This window comes from Dermacentor silvarum, chromosome 4 (genome assembly GCF_013339745.2).
Source record: "Dermacentor silvarum isolate Dsil-2018 chromosome 4, BIME_Dsil_1.4, whole genome shotgun sequence".
Taxonomy (NCBI): Eukaryota; Metazoa; Arthropoda; class Arachnida; order Ixodida; family Ixodidae; genus Dermacentor; species Dermacentor silvarum.
The window spans coordinates 117,754,610-117,771,133 of NC_051157.2; the positions used below are offsets into that span (position 1 = coordinate 117,754,610).

General features: G+C 47.8%; 1 protein-coding gene across 2 annotated transcripts in view; it reads right to left on the bottom strand.

Annotated features, from left to right (window-relative positions):
* The window catches only part of LOC119450570 (uncharacterized), a 33,556-nt gene that overhangs the window by 6,353 nt on the left and 10,679 nt on the right, over positions 1 to 16,524 (bottom strand). The window contains exons 3-4 of one of the 2 annotated variants that reach the window (XM_037714073.2): positions 13,024 to 13,065; positions 5,090 to 5,143 (exon numbers count right to left, since the gene is read on the bottom strand). In XM_037714073.2, the coding sequence (XP_037570001.1) occupies positions 5,090 to 5,143; positions 13,024 to 13,065 (96 nt within the window). The remainder of the gene's footprint in view (positions 1 to 5,089; positions 5,144 to 13,023; positions 13,066 to 16,524) is intronic. The other variant, XM_049665984.1, reaches the window with a different exon arrangement.

Genomic DNA, 16,524 nt, shown 5'->3' on the forward strand with positions numbered 1-16,524 from the left:
GTCATTTTTATCCTTCCGTTGCACGCCGCCGCGATTTTCGACCAGCCACCGCAAGCTAAGTAAGGCGAAGCCGACCAATCGGAGAAGCCGGCACGACCCTCTTCATGCGGCTGTCTATTGTCACTGTGCTGGCTCGACCCCATCGAAACCCTCTCCACTAGAGCATGCTCCTCGCCTCTTGTCAGCCAATTAGGAAAAACCGCTGAGTGTAGACAACGTTATTGGTTTTGAAATCGAACAAAGGAGACCTCCTATAAACGAGGAGAGTGTGATTTGGATGTTCAGACAATGCTGCGGGTCAGCGCCCGATGCATGCGTCGATGGTTACGTAAATTTGACGTCAGAAGTTTGGAGTCAAAACTGTTTGGAATCATTTTACGTTATAGTGCCCCAGGCCAGAAAAATCGTCGATGTACGTGGAATAGTCGTAGGTCCTGGAAACACCCAGGTGGCCAGCAGTGTGGACATTTTGCAGCTGCGCGAGTACAGTTGCCCGGAGATGAGAAGGAACGACTATCAGCTATTCGTGTCCTTCTGTGCGCTTATTTCGGCGGCATAAGATGCCGTCGAAAACGAGGAACAAACTAAGCGAGGGGTCTGACGGGTAAGAACGGAGGCGGCTGAAGATGTCGCGCAAAGATGTATCACATGCCTGCTCCTCGCCGATGTCGCGGTAGGCGGAGAGCGTGAATATTCCAGCAGTTCCAACACTGGAATCTGGAGCGTCGACGGGGTGCCGAGACAAACAATTGGCATCCTGGTGTAGCCTACCGGACTTGTACACCACTGTATGGGTGAATTCTTGAAGACGTAGTGCCCAGCGACCTACACGACCCGTGGGATCCTTAAGTGTCGGCAGCCAACCGAGAGCGTGATGGTCCGTGGTTAGCAGTGAAAGGTCAACCGTACAAGTACGGCCGAAATTTGCTCACTGCCCATACAAGTGCGAGGCATTCGCGCTCTGTAATGGAGTAATTGCGTTCAGCGTGTGAAAGCAGGCGACTTGCGCACGCAATAACATGGTCATGCCCACGTTGACATTGAGCTAAAACCGCGCCAATTCCATAGCCACTAGCATCTGTACGGACCTCTTTTGGGGCAGATGGGTCGAAGCGAACAAGAACTGGCGGAGTACTGACCAGGGTGATAAGGCGTTGGAAGGCATCAGCTTGGTCAGGATCCCATGAAAAGGGTGCGGCTTTTTTCAGAAGGTCAGTCAGAGGACGAGCAATGTACGCAATATTTGACAAATCAACGGCAAATGAGAGCGTAAGCCTACAAAGCTGCGGACGTCTTTGACACAGGTCGGCACAGGAAAATCGAGAACGGCACGAACTTTTGTGGGATCGGGGCGGACGCTAGATGAGTCGACGAGATGGCCGAGGATGGTAATTTGGCGGCGACCAAAGTGGCACTTCGAAGAATTTAATTGTAGCCCAGCAGCACGGAAGACGGAAAGAATAGAAGGAAGGCGTTCAAGTTGTGCCGCCTGCTTGTGTCCAAGTTGTGTCGCCTGCTGTTCTGGTGTCGAGAACAGAATGGCGTCGTCGAGGTAACAAAGGCATATAGACCACTTAATTCTGTGCAAGAGCGTGTCCATCATGCGCTCGAAGGTGGCTGGAGCGCTGCACAAGCCGAACGGCATGCCTCGAAACTGATAAAGGCCATCTGGCCCAACAAATGCGGTGTTCTCACGGCCCATGTCGTCGACGGCAATCTGCCAGTAACCGGAGCGCAGGTCTATCGATGAAAAAGTCATCGCACCGTGTAGGCAATCCAATGCATCGTCTAGGCATGGCAGTGGATAAATATCCTTCTTTGTAACCTTGTTCAGATGGCGGTAATGTATACAGAATCGCAAAGGGTTGTCCTTTTTTACCAAGACAACAAGAGAAGCCCATGGGCTTGATGATGGTTCAATAATGTCCTTGGTAAGCATCTTAGCAACCTCCTGTTGGATTACTCGGTGCTCGGCGTGTGAGACGCGTTAGCGCCGTCTGTGAATAGGCGGTGCATCGCCGGTATGTATGCGATGCTGCACACGGGAGGTTTGTCCACAAGGCCGACCGGCAAGGTCAAAATTGTGGGAATACGATGTGAGCAGATGACGAAGATCGTCGGTTTGTGTGTGGGGGGGGGGGGGGGTTAGGTCCAAGGCTAGCATCTTGATAATGTCGTCGTGCGCTGGAGGCGACGTTGCGCAATGAACATTGCAGGCGGCGGAAGAGTTGGAGGAAGACGGATGAGGCGAGAGGGAAGAAAGGTCGTACTCGTGCGACGGCGACAGCGCAGGAGCCGAAGGTAAGTTTTGTTAGCCGGTATGCTCACTACGGCATGAGGAAACAACACGCCGTGCGAAAGTAAGGCACTAACACAGGGAGGGACGACATAGTCGCCATCCGGTACCCAGGGGTTTGGCACAGCATTGATACAGGTCCGTGCCTGCGGAGATAGACGAACAAAGTCGGCGGAACAGAGCTGGATCGGCACGGTGTCGGTAAGGTCGCTAACATCAGGGAAATCAAGTTTGACTACACCAGCCGAGCAGTCAATTATAGCTGAGTGGGCAGATGAAACATCAAAGCCAAAGATCAAGTCGTGAGGGCAATGGTCAAGTACATGGAACAATACAGATGTGTGACGACCGGTGACGCTGACACGAGTGGCAGACATTCCCAGCACAGCGGGAGTTCCCCCATCAGCGACTCGTGCGATGCGGGACTCGGCAGGAATGAGCCCTTTCTTGAGCCGCTTCCGGAGATCAGCACTCATGACCGAGATGTGTGCGCCGGTGTCGATCAGGGCAGTAACAGGTGGGGCATCAACTTCCACGGCGATTAGGTTCTGATCTGTCGCAAAGGTTAGGAGGGGATTCGCAGGTCGAGACTCCAAAGCAGCGTCACCTCCGGGAGTTGCATCTGTCAGTTTTCTGGGTATGAAGGTACAGAAGCGTGCGGCGATGAAAAACGACGGGGCAGCGGCGAGCGGGACCGACGATCGTGCGGCAACGGCGAATGGCTCGAGCGTCTCATGGACGCAGAAGTGCTGCGATCACGGTATGTCGGGTGATTGGGAGCATCATACGGCTGGCGTTGGTTGTCATTGTGGCGGTAGTAAAACGGGGCGCGTGAAAGCGAGGGTTGAGGATAAAGGCAATAGTAAGAAATGTGCCCCACGCCGCTAATATGGAAGCGTATGGGCTTGTCGTAAGGTGTTCGCCATTGGGCCGGATCTCGATAGCGTCGAAACGACGATGGAGTTCGACGAAGAGGGGCAGGGCTAACCAGAGGGCGTGTTATGGAGCACACGCGTTGAATTCCTGCGTTTGTGAGTTCTTCGCGCAGGGAGTGGATGAGGGAGATCGTCGATTGAGTATCCTCAGAGGGACGCGCGAAAGAAGATGGCGACGCAGCCTCGATTTCGTGCCACACAATTCGGACAACGCTATCGCCATCGCCAGTGGATGACAGAAGGGCCGAATGAACGTCTTCGCACGACGACGTAGCGGCGGTCTTGGGAAGCCGCACGAACTGACCGGCGATGCGCCGGCTCTTTGCGTCTTCAAAACGTCTGCACTCACGGATAATTTCGTCTACCAGCGAGCAGTTTTTAAAAGCGAGGAAGTTAAACGCATCATCGGCGATGCCTTTCAGAATGTGGCTCACTTTGTTAGCCTCAGGCATACTCGAATCGACGCGGCGGCTAAGAACTTGAACATCAAGGATGTACGCAACGTACAATTTGGTAGCTGTCTGAGCCCGACAGGATAGGTCTTTCGCAGCGGCGCACTTGCGACCAGCGAACTTGCCGAATAGGTCGCGAAGTTTTTGCTTGCATACGTCACAGCTGGTCAGCTCTTCCTCATGTATGTCATACGAGGTGCGTGCTGGTCCCTGGAGGTAGAAGAGAAGATTTGCTAGCATCCCTTTCGGGTCCCATTGGTTGTGTGCAGCGCCGCATTCATATATCCCAAGCTATTCTTCGATGTCGACTTTGTCGATGCCGTTACCAGACAAGGCGCCGGGGTTGCGCGGTTGCGTCAAGACGACTGACGGTTGCGGCTTCGCGGATGCTGGCGGCCCGGGTGCGCGGGGTGCTGACGCCGTGCTTGACCCAGCGGCCTGGTCGTCTGTCAGCATGGTACAACGGCCGAGGACAAGCCCGCTGCGGAGTTCGGTCTTGTGCAATACCAAGCGCCTACACCAAAAATGAAACGGGCAAAGATATAAGGTTAAATGGGACCATGTTTACTCTGCAGAAGACATGGCCGGTACAACCAGTATAGCGGGACGTTAGGTTAGCCCCACTACATCGTGTTTTTTGTCTTGTGGGTGATCGTCTTCTTTGTCCTTCTCGTGGCACCATGACAATATTATCATCATAATTTAGTTAGATGCGAAATTATCAAGAGATTTGTTTGTAGCTAATGTCCACCTAGCCACATAGCCAGTCAGCAGAAGCGACAGGGGCCGTGATATGAGTGTTCCGCATAAAACGAAACACCTGTTATTATATCTGCAATCTAATTCTCTAATTTATTATGAATGGAATTGCAAAACTATTTGATTTGCATTTTATGTTGAAAGAGTTTTTTTTTCTTTTTTTCCCGAATCATCAGATCTCGAGATCAGAGGGGGTACTTCCCACCAGTCTTTTAGCGGGTGTTGGTGGCACACATTTTTTACCAGTTTCCCTTGCGCAATTGAAATACATAAGTTATGATAAAAGTAGTTTGGTGAAGGAAATTGCTATCAGTACTGCGAAGATTGATACGCTTCAGCTTTCAGCTTCCTTGTTTTTAAAGATTCAGTACCATATCCCGGCATCGTGGTCTCTTCTGCGGGAGGATTTTCCAATATATTCCAATAACTGCAATGCTGTCGCACAATTATGTAGAAACTAGCACAAAATATAGCACGCAAAGCGCTGCTGGCGCGTACAACTAACATGATCAAGGAGCTGTAGGAGGGTATAATCAGTGCTGAGGCGGCAAAATGCGCGCCACAAATACTTTGTTGCCACGGAATTCCTACTATCATGACAAATACTCTAACACAATCTTCCCTAGGTATGTGACTGTTCCACTTACCCAAATCCATCCCTATACTAACCATGTCGGGCACGCGTTCTATGACTCCGGTTCCTGAAAAAAAAATCACAGCATATCCACGGGGTGAATGATGATGAGTGGGCGAAGCTCCGGAGGAAATAATCGGATCTCCCGCTTAAGGGGACGCTAGCACAAACGCCTTAGAAACGTGCAGTACTCTCTAGTAAGGGGGAGCGGCCACAGCGTCTTACGCAGCCATTTACACATGCCGGAACGTGCGCCGCGTTTGCCGACGCCATCACATGACTGCTGAGAGAGTATACCCCCCGTATTCATAAACGCTCCTCGACTTGAACTTGACTTGCCACCGCTTTGGGCAGCTCGTTCAAAACGCGTTGAAGGTAAGGCGGAGAGGCCACAGCGTCTTACACCAGCTTCTTACACGGGCCGTAACGCGCTAGCATAAACGCGTTAGAAACGCGCTAGAAACGCAGCCTTTCGTTAATGTTGGGTATTTATTGCCATCGTGGTGCGCGTGTCCATATCCGCTTCGTGGCGTAGTGGGCTAACGCCGCGCGCTCGGAAGCGAGGGGTCCCTGGTTCGATTCCGCTACGGACACAACTTCGGAATTTTTTTTCTCATTTTACTCAGACTGGTTACACACTACTGGTTACACACTACTACTACGATGACGGGGACGGAACGGGTGCCGCTATAAGGAGCTTCGCCCCTAAAAGTTTCCACACACATACACATACGTATACAAAACCACACACGCACGCACGCGCACGCACACACACACAAATAAACGCGCGCGCGCATTTCGGCAGGGTAGGAGACCGGCCTCTCAAAAGATCGAGATTACAAGCGTCGATGCTGTTAAAGGTGTTATTTGTTCCTTCGGGCAGAATACATTACCGAGAAAAACACGTACATACATATACACACAAAAAAAGGCAGCATAAAGGCGTGCAGCATGTGATAAATGGTCCAGAGGGAACTTGTACAGGCGCTCTCAGAACAATTCGGAACGCCGGACACGCAGCAGCGCGCCGGCGGAGTATGCGCGCAGAAAAGTAGTACCATGGTCTGCGCGTGCGCGGTCTCCCTAGCAAGCAAACGTTGCTCCGTATTGCACCTAGATTCGCGTTGTGTTGCTACAAAACGGTGCCCTATGTGTCCCTTAGCGTTTTGATAAGGGGCGCTGGGTGGGTGGTGTCTGTGACAAGCCGCGTGTGCGGATGCACGCGCGTTGGAGCAGAAGCCGTCGTGCGTGCGTGTTCGTGTGCTTGGATGACTTTTTTCTTTTGCTACTTTGCTTCCTATTTATCATATGATCAGATTATTTCCGGTAGGCGACTGTGACTAACGCTCGCAAAGGACGGTGGTTTCATCTGACGAAACTGTGAGCATATAGATGGCCAGATTGATAAAGAGATACGAATATATTTGAACCATGCCAGTGACACGAAGTTCACCTTTTTCCTATCGAGGCAGCATGCCGAAAAGAGTACCGATCGATGTGCGGAGAAGAATAACTGAGCTCTGGTTACAAGAGAAATCTCAGCGCGAGATATGCCACCTCACAGGGAAGTCTTTAAGCGCGGTCAACCGCATTATCCAGGCATACAGGGATGAAGACGGCCGACTATCAGATGCACCACGATCCGGAAGACACAGATGCACGTCGGAAGAATGCGACCTTCTCATTGTTGCTGCAGCAGTCACCAATCCTTTTCAGAGCGCCGGCCAGATTAAGGCAGCACTGAACCTGCAAGCCAGTGAGGAGACAATCAGAAGGCGCATGCGAGAAGCTGGTCTTCGTGGATTTGTCGCGGCGCAAAAGCCACACCTGACAGATCGACAAAAAGCCCAACGCCTCCAATTTTCCAAGGAATATGAGCACTGGACTAGAGAAGAATGGACGCAAGTGATATTCTCGGATGAATCGATATTTACGTCGCGGTGGGATCAAGAGCGCCGCGTATGGAGACCATACAACTGCAGGTATTTTATTTTCTTTTTGATCTTTGCCACACCAAATCTTCCGGCGCGCAAAAGGGTTTCATCTAGACAGACCAATATTTATTTTTTCTCATCGTGTAGGTACGAACCCGGGTATGTTTCTGAGACCTACAGTAGCGGCCGCTGTGCTGTCAACGTGTGGGGAGCAATCAGCAAAGAGGGCCTCGGTCCGCTAGTCCGGCTGTCCCCATCGTTCACAGCTGACGCCTATACTGTGAAATTCTGGACTACCACCTGGTGCCATACGCTCTGGACGGGCCATTTAAAGATGGCTGCTACTTCTTCCAGCATGACCGGAGCCCGGTGCACACCGCCAGAGCTGTGCAAAATCTGCTTCAAGAGCGTGCCGTTTGTGTCCTTGACTGGCCTCCGAAAGGTGCAGACTTGAATCCGATAGAGAATGTGTGGGGCGCAATGAAGGAAAGTTTGTCCCACATGAATCTGGGAAGTACCAGTGCTGACGAGCTCTGGCTCGCCATAACCCGAGAGTGGAAGCGCCTTAGTGAGAAGGACTTCGTAGAAGCGCTCTACGAGTCTATGCCACGCCGGCTACAAGCTGCAGTTCGCGTGGACGGCGCATTCACGCGATATTAAAGCTGAGAATAACAATCGATTCTTTCGATTCTTTTGTTTTTTATGGGAAAATAAACCCAATGTTCGTCCTGATATTTAATTCTGTTTATTTTACATTCCACTCGCACAGCCTCTCTTTCTTAGCGTTGTAGTCTACCACCGAGCAAATTGTAGTCTACCGCCGAGCAAAAGAAAATAGCTGTCTGCGCCAACAAATAAAGACATGGGATCAAAATGTAAGAATACTCGCTACCAAGCAGCCAGATTCCGTAATTGATTGGTGCACAAATATGCGCAGACGTCCTAATGTGATGCGCAAATCAAAGATTGTGGTGTCGTGTAGAGCTTAAGATAGCATCTTTTTGATGGAGGCGAACATGCCCGAGGGCCGTGTGCTTAGATTTAGGTGCACGTCAATGAGCCCAGGTGGTCGAAATTTCCGTAGCCCTTCACTACGACATTGCTCAATTTCGTGGTTTTGGGGCATTAATCCCGAACAATTACGATTATAGTACTCATGCAGTCACTTCGTCTGCATGAAATTGGACTTGACGAACATGGCGCGTTATTTAATTTCGTGAACTGTTTTATTACCGCGATCACCGACACACCTGTAAGGGAGCGGTCGTGTAATAGTCCAAATTGAACTCTTATTACCGAGCTAGTAGTACCATGGATGGAAAGATAACTAAGAAGGAACTAATACTTCGTAGAACAGACAGACATGGTTGAAAAGAAGGCAGGGATGACCTTGTGCGCTTGCCGCTTCAACCTCAAGTAGTATCCCAGAATGAATGCAGATAATGACGAGAACACGCCGCAAGGAATCGAATTGAGGTGCGCAGTACGATACAGGGCCTGGTCCGTCCAGCCCATCTTGTCATAATGCTAAAGGGCACCTAGCGCTACCCATTTGGTGCAAGACAACGCCAATCGAGATGCACTAGGGAGCGAAACTAGCTCGCTAGGGAGGCCGCGCATGCGCACACCTTGCGTGCATTTATCCGCCGGTGCGCTCCGCCGGCGAGCGGCTGCGTGCTCGTTGTTCCGAATTATTCTGGGAGCGCCTGTACATACGTACAACATGTAGTTAGGTTTTCCCTCATTTAATGGTAGGGAGAAGGAGGGAGAGAGGGGTTGAGACTGATATTCAGCATTTTGTGGCAGGGGCTGGATGAATGAAGTTCTCGTGTTCCGACGTGCGGAGGGGCAAGCACAAGAAAATTATATTAAAGACGACAGTCTTTCTTGGGCTACCTAAACGCGAAAAACTTTGTGTCTGTCACTCGATTCAACCACCTGGCCAAAACCGACCGAGTGACTAGCACTGGTGGCAGGGGTCATACACGTCAACATTATACAGCGCAAAGGAAACCTCAGGCCTATTTGAGGCAAAATATATGTACATAACCGTGGTGCGTAGCGTTCATTTAATTAAGAATACACATTGGACTGGTTTTTACGTTAGTAAATGAAAAATCAACGCGTTAGAAATGGTGTCGAAGAGACGTACACGTTGAAAACAAGCAGGTTCAAGCCGTGGCTTTGTAGCCGGTTATAAGCCAACAGCAATAAAAGGTCCCAACAGATGGCGCGATAGCAGGGCGAACGCGGGAAACTTGAATTGAATTCAGCAAAACCTCCATTGCATCCACCATGAGAGAAATTAGAGGGGAGGGAAAGAGCGTGAGGGGTGGGAGGGGGGAGATGAGAGGGTTTTACGTATCAGGGGCGGCAAAAGACTATCGTCTTTCGACGTCATTTGCAGCGAAGGAAACAGATATGCGGCTAATTTTTTTTCTTCGTTCATGGTCTCTTACTTGCGATGACAAGATACAGTCATACACACCCATACTGTGCGTATCATTTACCCCAGCCTTGTACCAACTGCACTCAGCTTCCGTGTTACATTCATTGTTCAGAAGTCATGTCGATGAAGATCAGCGAATAGTGGGAGGCAATTGTGCGAACCCTCGCAGCTCATATGCGCACTACGGCATAATATTAAACCTCGCCAATAATGCGAAATCTCCGTTTTGACAATTCAGTAAAAGGCTATTCCTTCCTTCCTTCCTTCCTTCCTTCCTTCCTTCCTTCCTTCCTTCCTTCCTTCCTTCCTCGACATAAATATGTCAAAGAGCTATTCAGTACGTAAATATAGAAAATATGCCTTCGAAGGTTGCAAAGAGAGATGCCATACATATTGCTCCTCGGGCCACTCGTCCATTCATGCAGTTATCTAAAGATAACATCTCGCCGCATGAGGTGACCCCTAAGACGAGACGAAAGTACTTTTTCTGGTTGTTTGCATCACCGCGCTGCGGCGTAAGCTCCTTATATGTACCATTTGGTACTGAACAGCTAATAACAAGTTTTGATGCGGCTGAGGCCTCGGTACTTCGCGCATAAAAGAGCTCAGTGCTCTCATAAGCCAATAAATGTTCCTACAACACGGAACCGAGCACGTAGTTTTTATTTAGCTTGCTGCATTTTAGTAAGCGCACCGTGGTGCACTCTAAAACATTTTACACCCTCCAGGGGGTTACCTTGTCACAAGGGTAACACCCCTCCCTTCAGGGATATGAAATTGTTATTGCACATGACAGGGAGCTCTAGCTACACGTGTGATGAGAAAACACACGGTTGAAACCTGTGTTACAATTCTGACCACCTTGAGCTCATAGAAATATCTGACAGGAGAATTTGACATCGACAGCTTTGAAAGCTTCTTAATGCACTTTTCCTGTTACCTGACTCAGCTGTATAATGACATTTTTTACTTGCCACAAAAAGCCGCCAGACAAGTAAACTTCATCGGTCCTCACTAACGATTCATTCTTGCCTTTCAAACGTGAGGGTGTCAGACATGGACAACCAAACACTCCTTATAAACCCATAGAAGTGTAAACATTTTAAGAGTGTGGGCGGTCATGCTATGGCGTAAATACCCTATAGATGCAGAATACGTTCGCGCCGCAGTTGGGCCTCACACAAGACAACTAATACATGCAAGCGCGAAGCTGGATAATCTCACCATCTGAATACAGCTGCACGCATTACTCCGAGCAATGCTTACTTATGGAAATGTGCCCTCTGCCTTTCGGCGTTTCACCTGCTGCACAAACTTCAGCCAACTTTTTGCTTCTTTTTGTGAACAAGCGCACGAGTGTTTTTCACGGTTATCCTTCATGCTAGAAGGAAGAGATAATGGTTTTAGCAATATTTGGACTGCTCATTGCAAAAGTGGAGATTGAAAATTGTACACGCAGGTGCCGACTGCGAAATAAGCTGCATAAATTGAACGCCGACGCCTGTAAACCATTGTGATATCGCTCATGATAAAACTTTTCTATGCCATTTCCTGCCAACATAACCCGGAAGAGCAATCAAGCACAGGAAATTTGTCAGTGTTATTCTACGTGACATCCAACCATGCGTTTTTTCGTTGTACCATGTTCCGCCGAAGTAACGTCAATCCTAGATGGTGACCCTCTGAGTCATGGTATTCGTGACAACTCGCAAGGTCGACATGTAAAAAGCCAAAAGAGCGCCCTTGACCTGACAGCGTCGCTTCCTAAAGAGAATGCACAGTGCACGGGCCACTGTGAACCACCAGGTAAATTTTCCTTTGGTGTCCGCTGTGCCTTCGAAGAAGCTCGGATTAGCAACAACTCGACCCCAAATGACTGTCAAGATCACACAAGTAACAACAGTTCGGCATGCCTTTCGAATTCTACACCTGGCTGGGAAGGCACCGTCCACGCCACTGTCACAAGAATTGAACCACAGAGCTCCTCAGATTAAGATGCCCCTACTGTTAAGGTGTGCCAAATCAAAGCTAGCTATTCGAACCAGTGTACAGCAGTGTCTGCACGCGTCGTGGTGCGGAACCGTATGGTTTGACTTGTACGCAAAAGAGGGCAGGAAAGCCAATTTAGTCAGCAAGTAGCTCTAAGGAAGAGAGTTATTAATCAGCGCCGCGCGGAAAGATTGCGCTGCGTCTTGAAGTGTCCGTGCTCGTTGTTTCTGAAGGGCCAAGGGTTCTCGCAGAAGCATGTCAGTCACAGGAACAAGGGCTTTGTCGGGACTATGTCTCTTTTCGCCCTGTGCATATTACTAGCTATGAACATGCAAATTTGCGTTTGAGGGCGGAATGTCGAAGAATTCATCGGCAAGCTACGTTAGCGTGCACAAGTACTTTTGCCGCTCGGGCAGCTCACGACAGCCGTTGCGCAACATCGTAAAGCTTCGCCTTACGCCATAACCACTTTCTTTTGCGCAGGGGTGTCAAGCGGACAATGGCACTTGCCATGAAGTTTCCCTCTTGTGGATGCTGAGTGAATGATGGTGAGACGTCGCAGACGCATTTCATTGCAGCAGGTACGTAACACCACAGCAATGGCGTAAGCGGCCAACCACCCATCCATACGAGTCCCGGATCGCCCTTCCCGCCCCGAGAGCGCCCACAGCGATGCGGATTCCCGAGATGGTGCCGTAGTCATCGCCACGTCGACACCTGTACGCACATTGGTGACGGTCGCGCTGCTAATTTCATTTCAGCAGACGGCTGAGAAGCCCATAAGCGTTCACTGCTACAGTGGGAGGTCGCACATATGGCTGCGGGGGGAACATGGCGCACAGAAAGTTGTTGCAGTGGTTTGCCGACGGAAGGTTTGGCGGTTGATGCGTAAATGTCATGGTATAGCGATGTGCTGTTGCTTTTTATATCGCGAAGGAGTAAGTTACCTACTGATCCTGATGTTATTTAATTTGATTTTGCAAAATATATATTTTGCGTCAAGCTTGCCTTTGTTCTGGAATCCACGTATCTGTAAAGAAGAACTGCTGCAACTTCCTGTAGATCACTTGAAAGAGTAAAGATATACATATATTTGAGCTTAACGCTTTCTATCTTTATAGGTGTTTCTATAGAAGCCATTACATGATTGCCTAGAATGTCGAACTCTTCAAATGAGCACCCTAAATGTTCATATACACTGGCTACTGCCCTCCAAAATTTTGCTTCGATTTAGAATACAGTTCGCAAAAAGATGCTTATACGAATAATATCTCAGTCGTTTCGTTTGGCCTCGGCTAAACTCGCAAGTTCGCGATTGGGTTCGCTGCTTTACCGGTCTACGGGGTCGCTCGTCACCACACCTGCTATAATTCCTAATAGCAATTTGTGCGAGCCTAATACCTACATATAGGGTAGCGTATTGGAAGCAATAGTCTCAACATCGATAATATTGAAGAGAGACAGCGCAACTATATAATATGGGACATTCATAATTGACATGCATTTAGGGAAATAAATTTTCTTCCTGACTGAAATAGAAATGGTAATCTCTCACACAGACCCAGTTGTACTCACCTATCCTCACAGCTTGCGACGGCACTTTTGCAGCAATTTTGGCTAGAATAAATAGACATAAGATACATTATGCACTCAGCTTCTTCTATGTTTACCACATTTCATAGGTTAAAACAATTCACTCGATCGGCAACACCTAATAATGTTGCTAGGGGTTACTCAGTATAGGAAAAGTGTCTACATAACTCGTGGCAGAAATATGCTAATTCTGTCTTCCTTCCCTAAGTACGCAGCTTAGTATTCAGGTGTGACGTACTCGAACATCTACTACGAGTCATTACGAATAAGTTCGTAATTTACTGGGAACGTTGACATCAATGCGGGTACTACCGAAGTAAAATCTGGCAAACCGCAGAACGACTTACTGAACGCTATCTAAAACCTGCCTAAGCATTTAGGCCCGCGTCATGATAACTTCATCAACTCGCTTGATGACGTGAAGAAAAATCAAGGAAAACTCGATTCCAAGGTCCCTGATCTAACATCAGGATTAGATGCTCTTAAAGCAAAGTGATTTTCTCTGAAAACATTCATGATGACTCAAATTTAGAGCAGTTAGTGGTTGCAGCAGTTAGGAACCCGAGTTCGCTGCTACAAGCTTGGTTGGGTGATGAAGAAAACCGCGCTAAAAAGGAGAACGTTATGTTCTACGACATTAAAGACTCTGCTACAGAATCGTGGGTAAATGCGGAAGAGAATATTCGCAAGCTGCTTTCTGAGGCGTTCAATCTGCATTTGTCAGATGAGTCAAGAATCGAACGTGCGCATAGACTTAAGTCGTTTATCTCTAACCAGCCTAAGCCCATAATCGCGCCGTTTTCCTGATGCAAAGCTAAAGAAAGCATTTTGTCCCAGAAATCAGAACTTCGGTGCATAGGCGTCTTTGTTGGCGACGATGTTCCAAAATCCACCCGCACACACCCCCCCCCCCCTCAAAAAAAAAGAAAAAAAAAAGAAGAAAAAGAAAGAAAAGCTGATAGACTTCGCGAAGAAAACTGGAAGCCATGAACGTTTCACCACAACAAGGTGATAGTAAACAAAACGACTTACATCTATTGCCGTGTTAGAGACAGAACTTGCGAAAGTGAGGCAAGCAACGCGACGTTAGCTTATCATGCTTTTTCTGAAACGGCAGGAGCGCAGGCTCACCATTCCCAGAAATAGCTAAAAGTGTTTCTCGGAATGCTTCTGTTTTCTCATGCACTATTTGCAGCACAATCAATAAACGCGGCGCACTTTCGTTACTAGTAGACACTTCCTCAGCAGACATTGACATTTAACCCAAAACTTGACTCTTCGAGAAAATAGATATCCCAGAACTTTTAAGCTGCAAACAAAAAAAAATTGTTTCCTGATGTGATCGCGGTGCGCGTTCAGGCGGTGGTGTAATGATTGGGTTCAGTGATAACTTCACTTCTTCCAACATTTAGTTTCATCACCTTTAGCACCGGTCTGTGGAGGCGTCCATCTTAATCACAAGGACGTCATATCTTGGGCCCGCTGTAGCCCTCAGAGCCCGCCACCAGGTTTTTCCATTGAACTACACCACGTTTTGCACATGTTACAAATAAGTGCCTACTTTTCTTGCAGGAATCTTTCGCCACTACCAGACGTGGTGGCGTAATGGCTTTGGCCCTGCTCTGCTAAGCATGAGGGCGTGGGGTCCAAACCCGACCGCGGCGACCGCATTTCTATAGGTGCTAAGTGCAAAAACGCCCGTGCCCGGTGCATTGGGGGCATGTTGAAGAACCCTAGGGGGTCAAAATTAATTCCAAGTCCCCCGCTACGGCATGCCTCACAATATTATCGTGGTTTTGGACGTAAATGCCCAAAATTCATTTTCTGGGTCAATTTTCATACGATATCGCGGAATTACGCTAACCCTGCGGCGAACAGCGGTTCCTCCAAATGTGAAGCTTTTGTTAAAACCTCTACTGATTTTAGCCTTACTCAATTAGTTAAGCTACAACAACCGTACGGCGTCGTCGAGTGCAATCATCCTAGATTTATTACCAACTTCCAACCCATCAATGATGCAGATTCTCCCTTTTTCCAGGTTTAAGCGAACATGCTGCCATACAGTTTGATTTCTTGAATACGTCACCAGTGTGAACACAAATGTGTGAAGTCTATCAGAGATTACACGAGAACAAATTTCAGTTTGATAAATGCATACATAGCTTGAATTTTTTTTGTATGAGTTCGAATGATGCTGTCCTGTTAGGTCTGTAAACGAACTGGCTTCTTTAAAAATAAAAATATAGCTTACTTAACGTTACACACCACTCTAGAAAATTTAATGCAACAATCGTGCACCGATGCTTAAATAGCTGAAACGCTTGCGCAATCAGAATCAGCGTCTCTATAGAAAAGCTAGGTTATCACCTGTCTCGACAGGTTGGGAAGCATATCACGCTACTGCAAGCGAGAACGCGCATGCTCTGCCACTTTCTAAATAATTTTTTTTCAAACAACGCTTCTGTTTTTGTTATATGAAATCGGCGAAAATGTTTGGGAAGTAGTAAACAGTGATGCTAAACAAACCGCCGAATTAACCAATGCCAGCGATGTCGTTGTCTCTAGGCATGATTTATGCTCCGTTCTTAACGATGTGTTATCGATGTCATTTGTTATAACGAACCGACTTCATTTCATGAAATTACTACAAATCATTGTTTCGCTGTGGATCCTCTTATTGTTTCTGCTGCGAAAAAGAGAACCTAATCCATCACATAAACCTGGTGCAGATAGTATGAATCCAAGGTTTGTCAAAAATACTGAAACCTTCTCATCTATCATGCTTTCTATGATTTTTTTTCAGTCCCTAGACCGTGCTGTGCTCCCGCACGATTGGAAGATTGTGAAAGTAGTCTCCTTGCACAAGAGTGGTAGTAAACATAACCTTTATAACTATCGAACAATTTCACTAACCTGTATACCTCGCAAACTCATGGAGAATACTATTTATTGTCACCTCGTAATTTTTTTGCAAACTCTTTCTTCACTACACAACAACATTTGTTTAGAAGAAGTTATTCCTGCGAGACATAGATTCTTTCTTTTAGAAACTATCGTTGCAAACGATAATGTTCTTGACTGTTCCTTCTTCATAGATTGCATTTTCGTAGATTTCGCAAAACCCTTCGATGCGGTATGTCAAAAATTACTGCTTAAAAAAATCGCGGGCCTAATTGAGACCCTACCGCACTAAAACGAATAGATTGATTCTTCAATTGAGACCCTTACCGCACTAAAACGAATAGATTGATTCTTGACTGGGGCACGCAATTCGTAACAGTCAACGATCATAACTCTCCTGCTTGTCATGTAAGATCCGGGTTCAGTTCTACGACCCTTTCTCTTTCTTGTATATATTAATGACCTGCCGAACATGATTTGTTCTTCCATTAAGCTGTTGGCAGGTGATTGCGTTATTTAGCGTGAAATGTTAACCGCTACTGATCACTCAATACTCCAATCGGACATAAGTAATACATATGC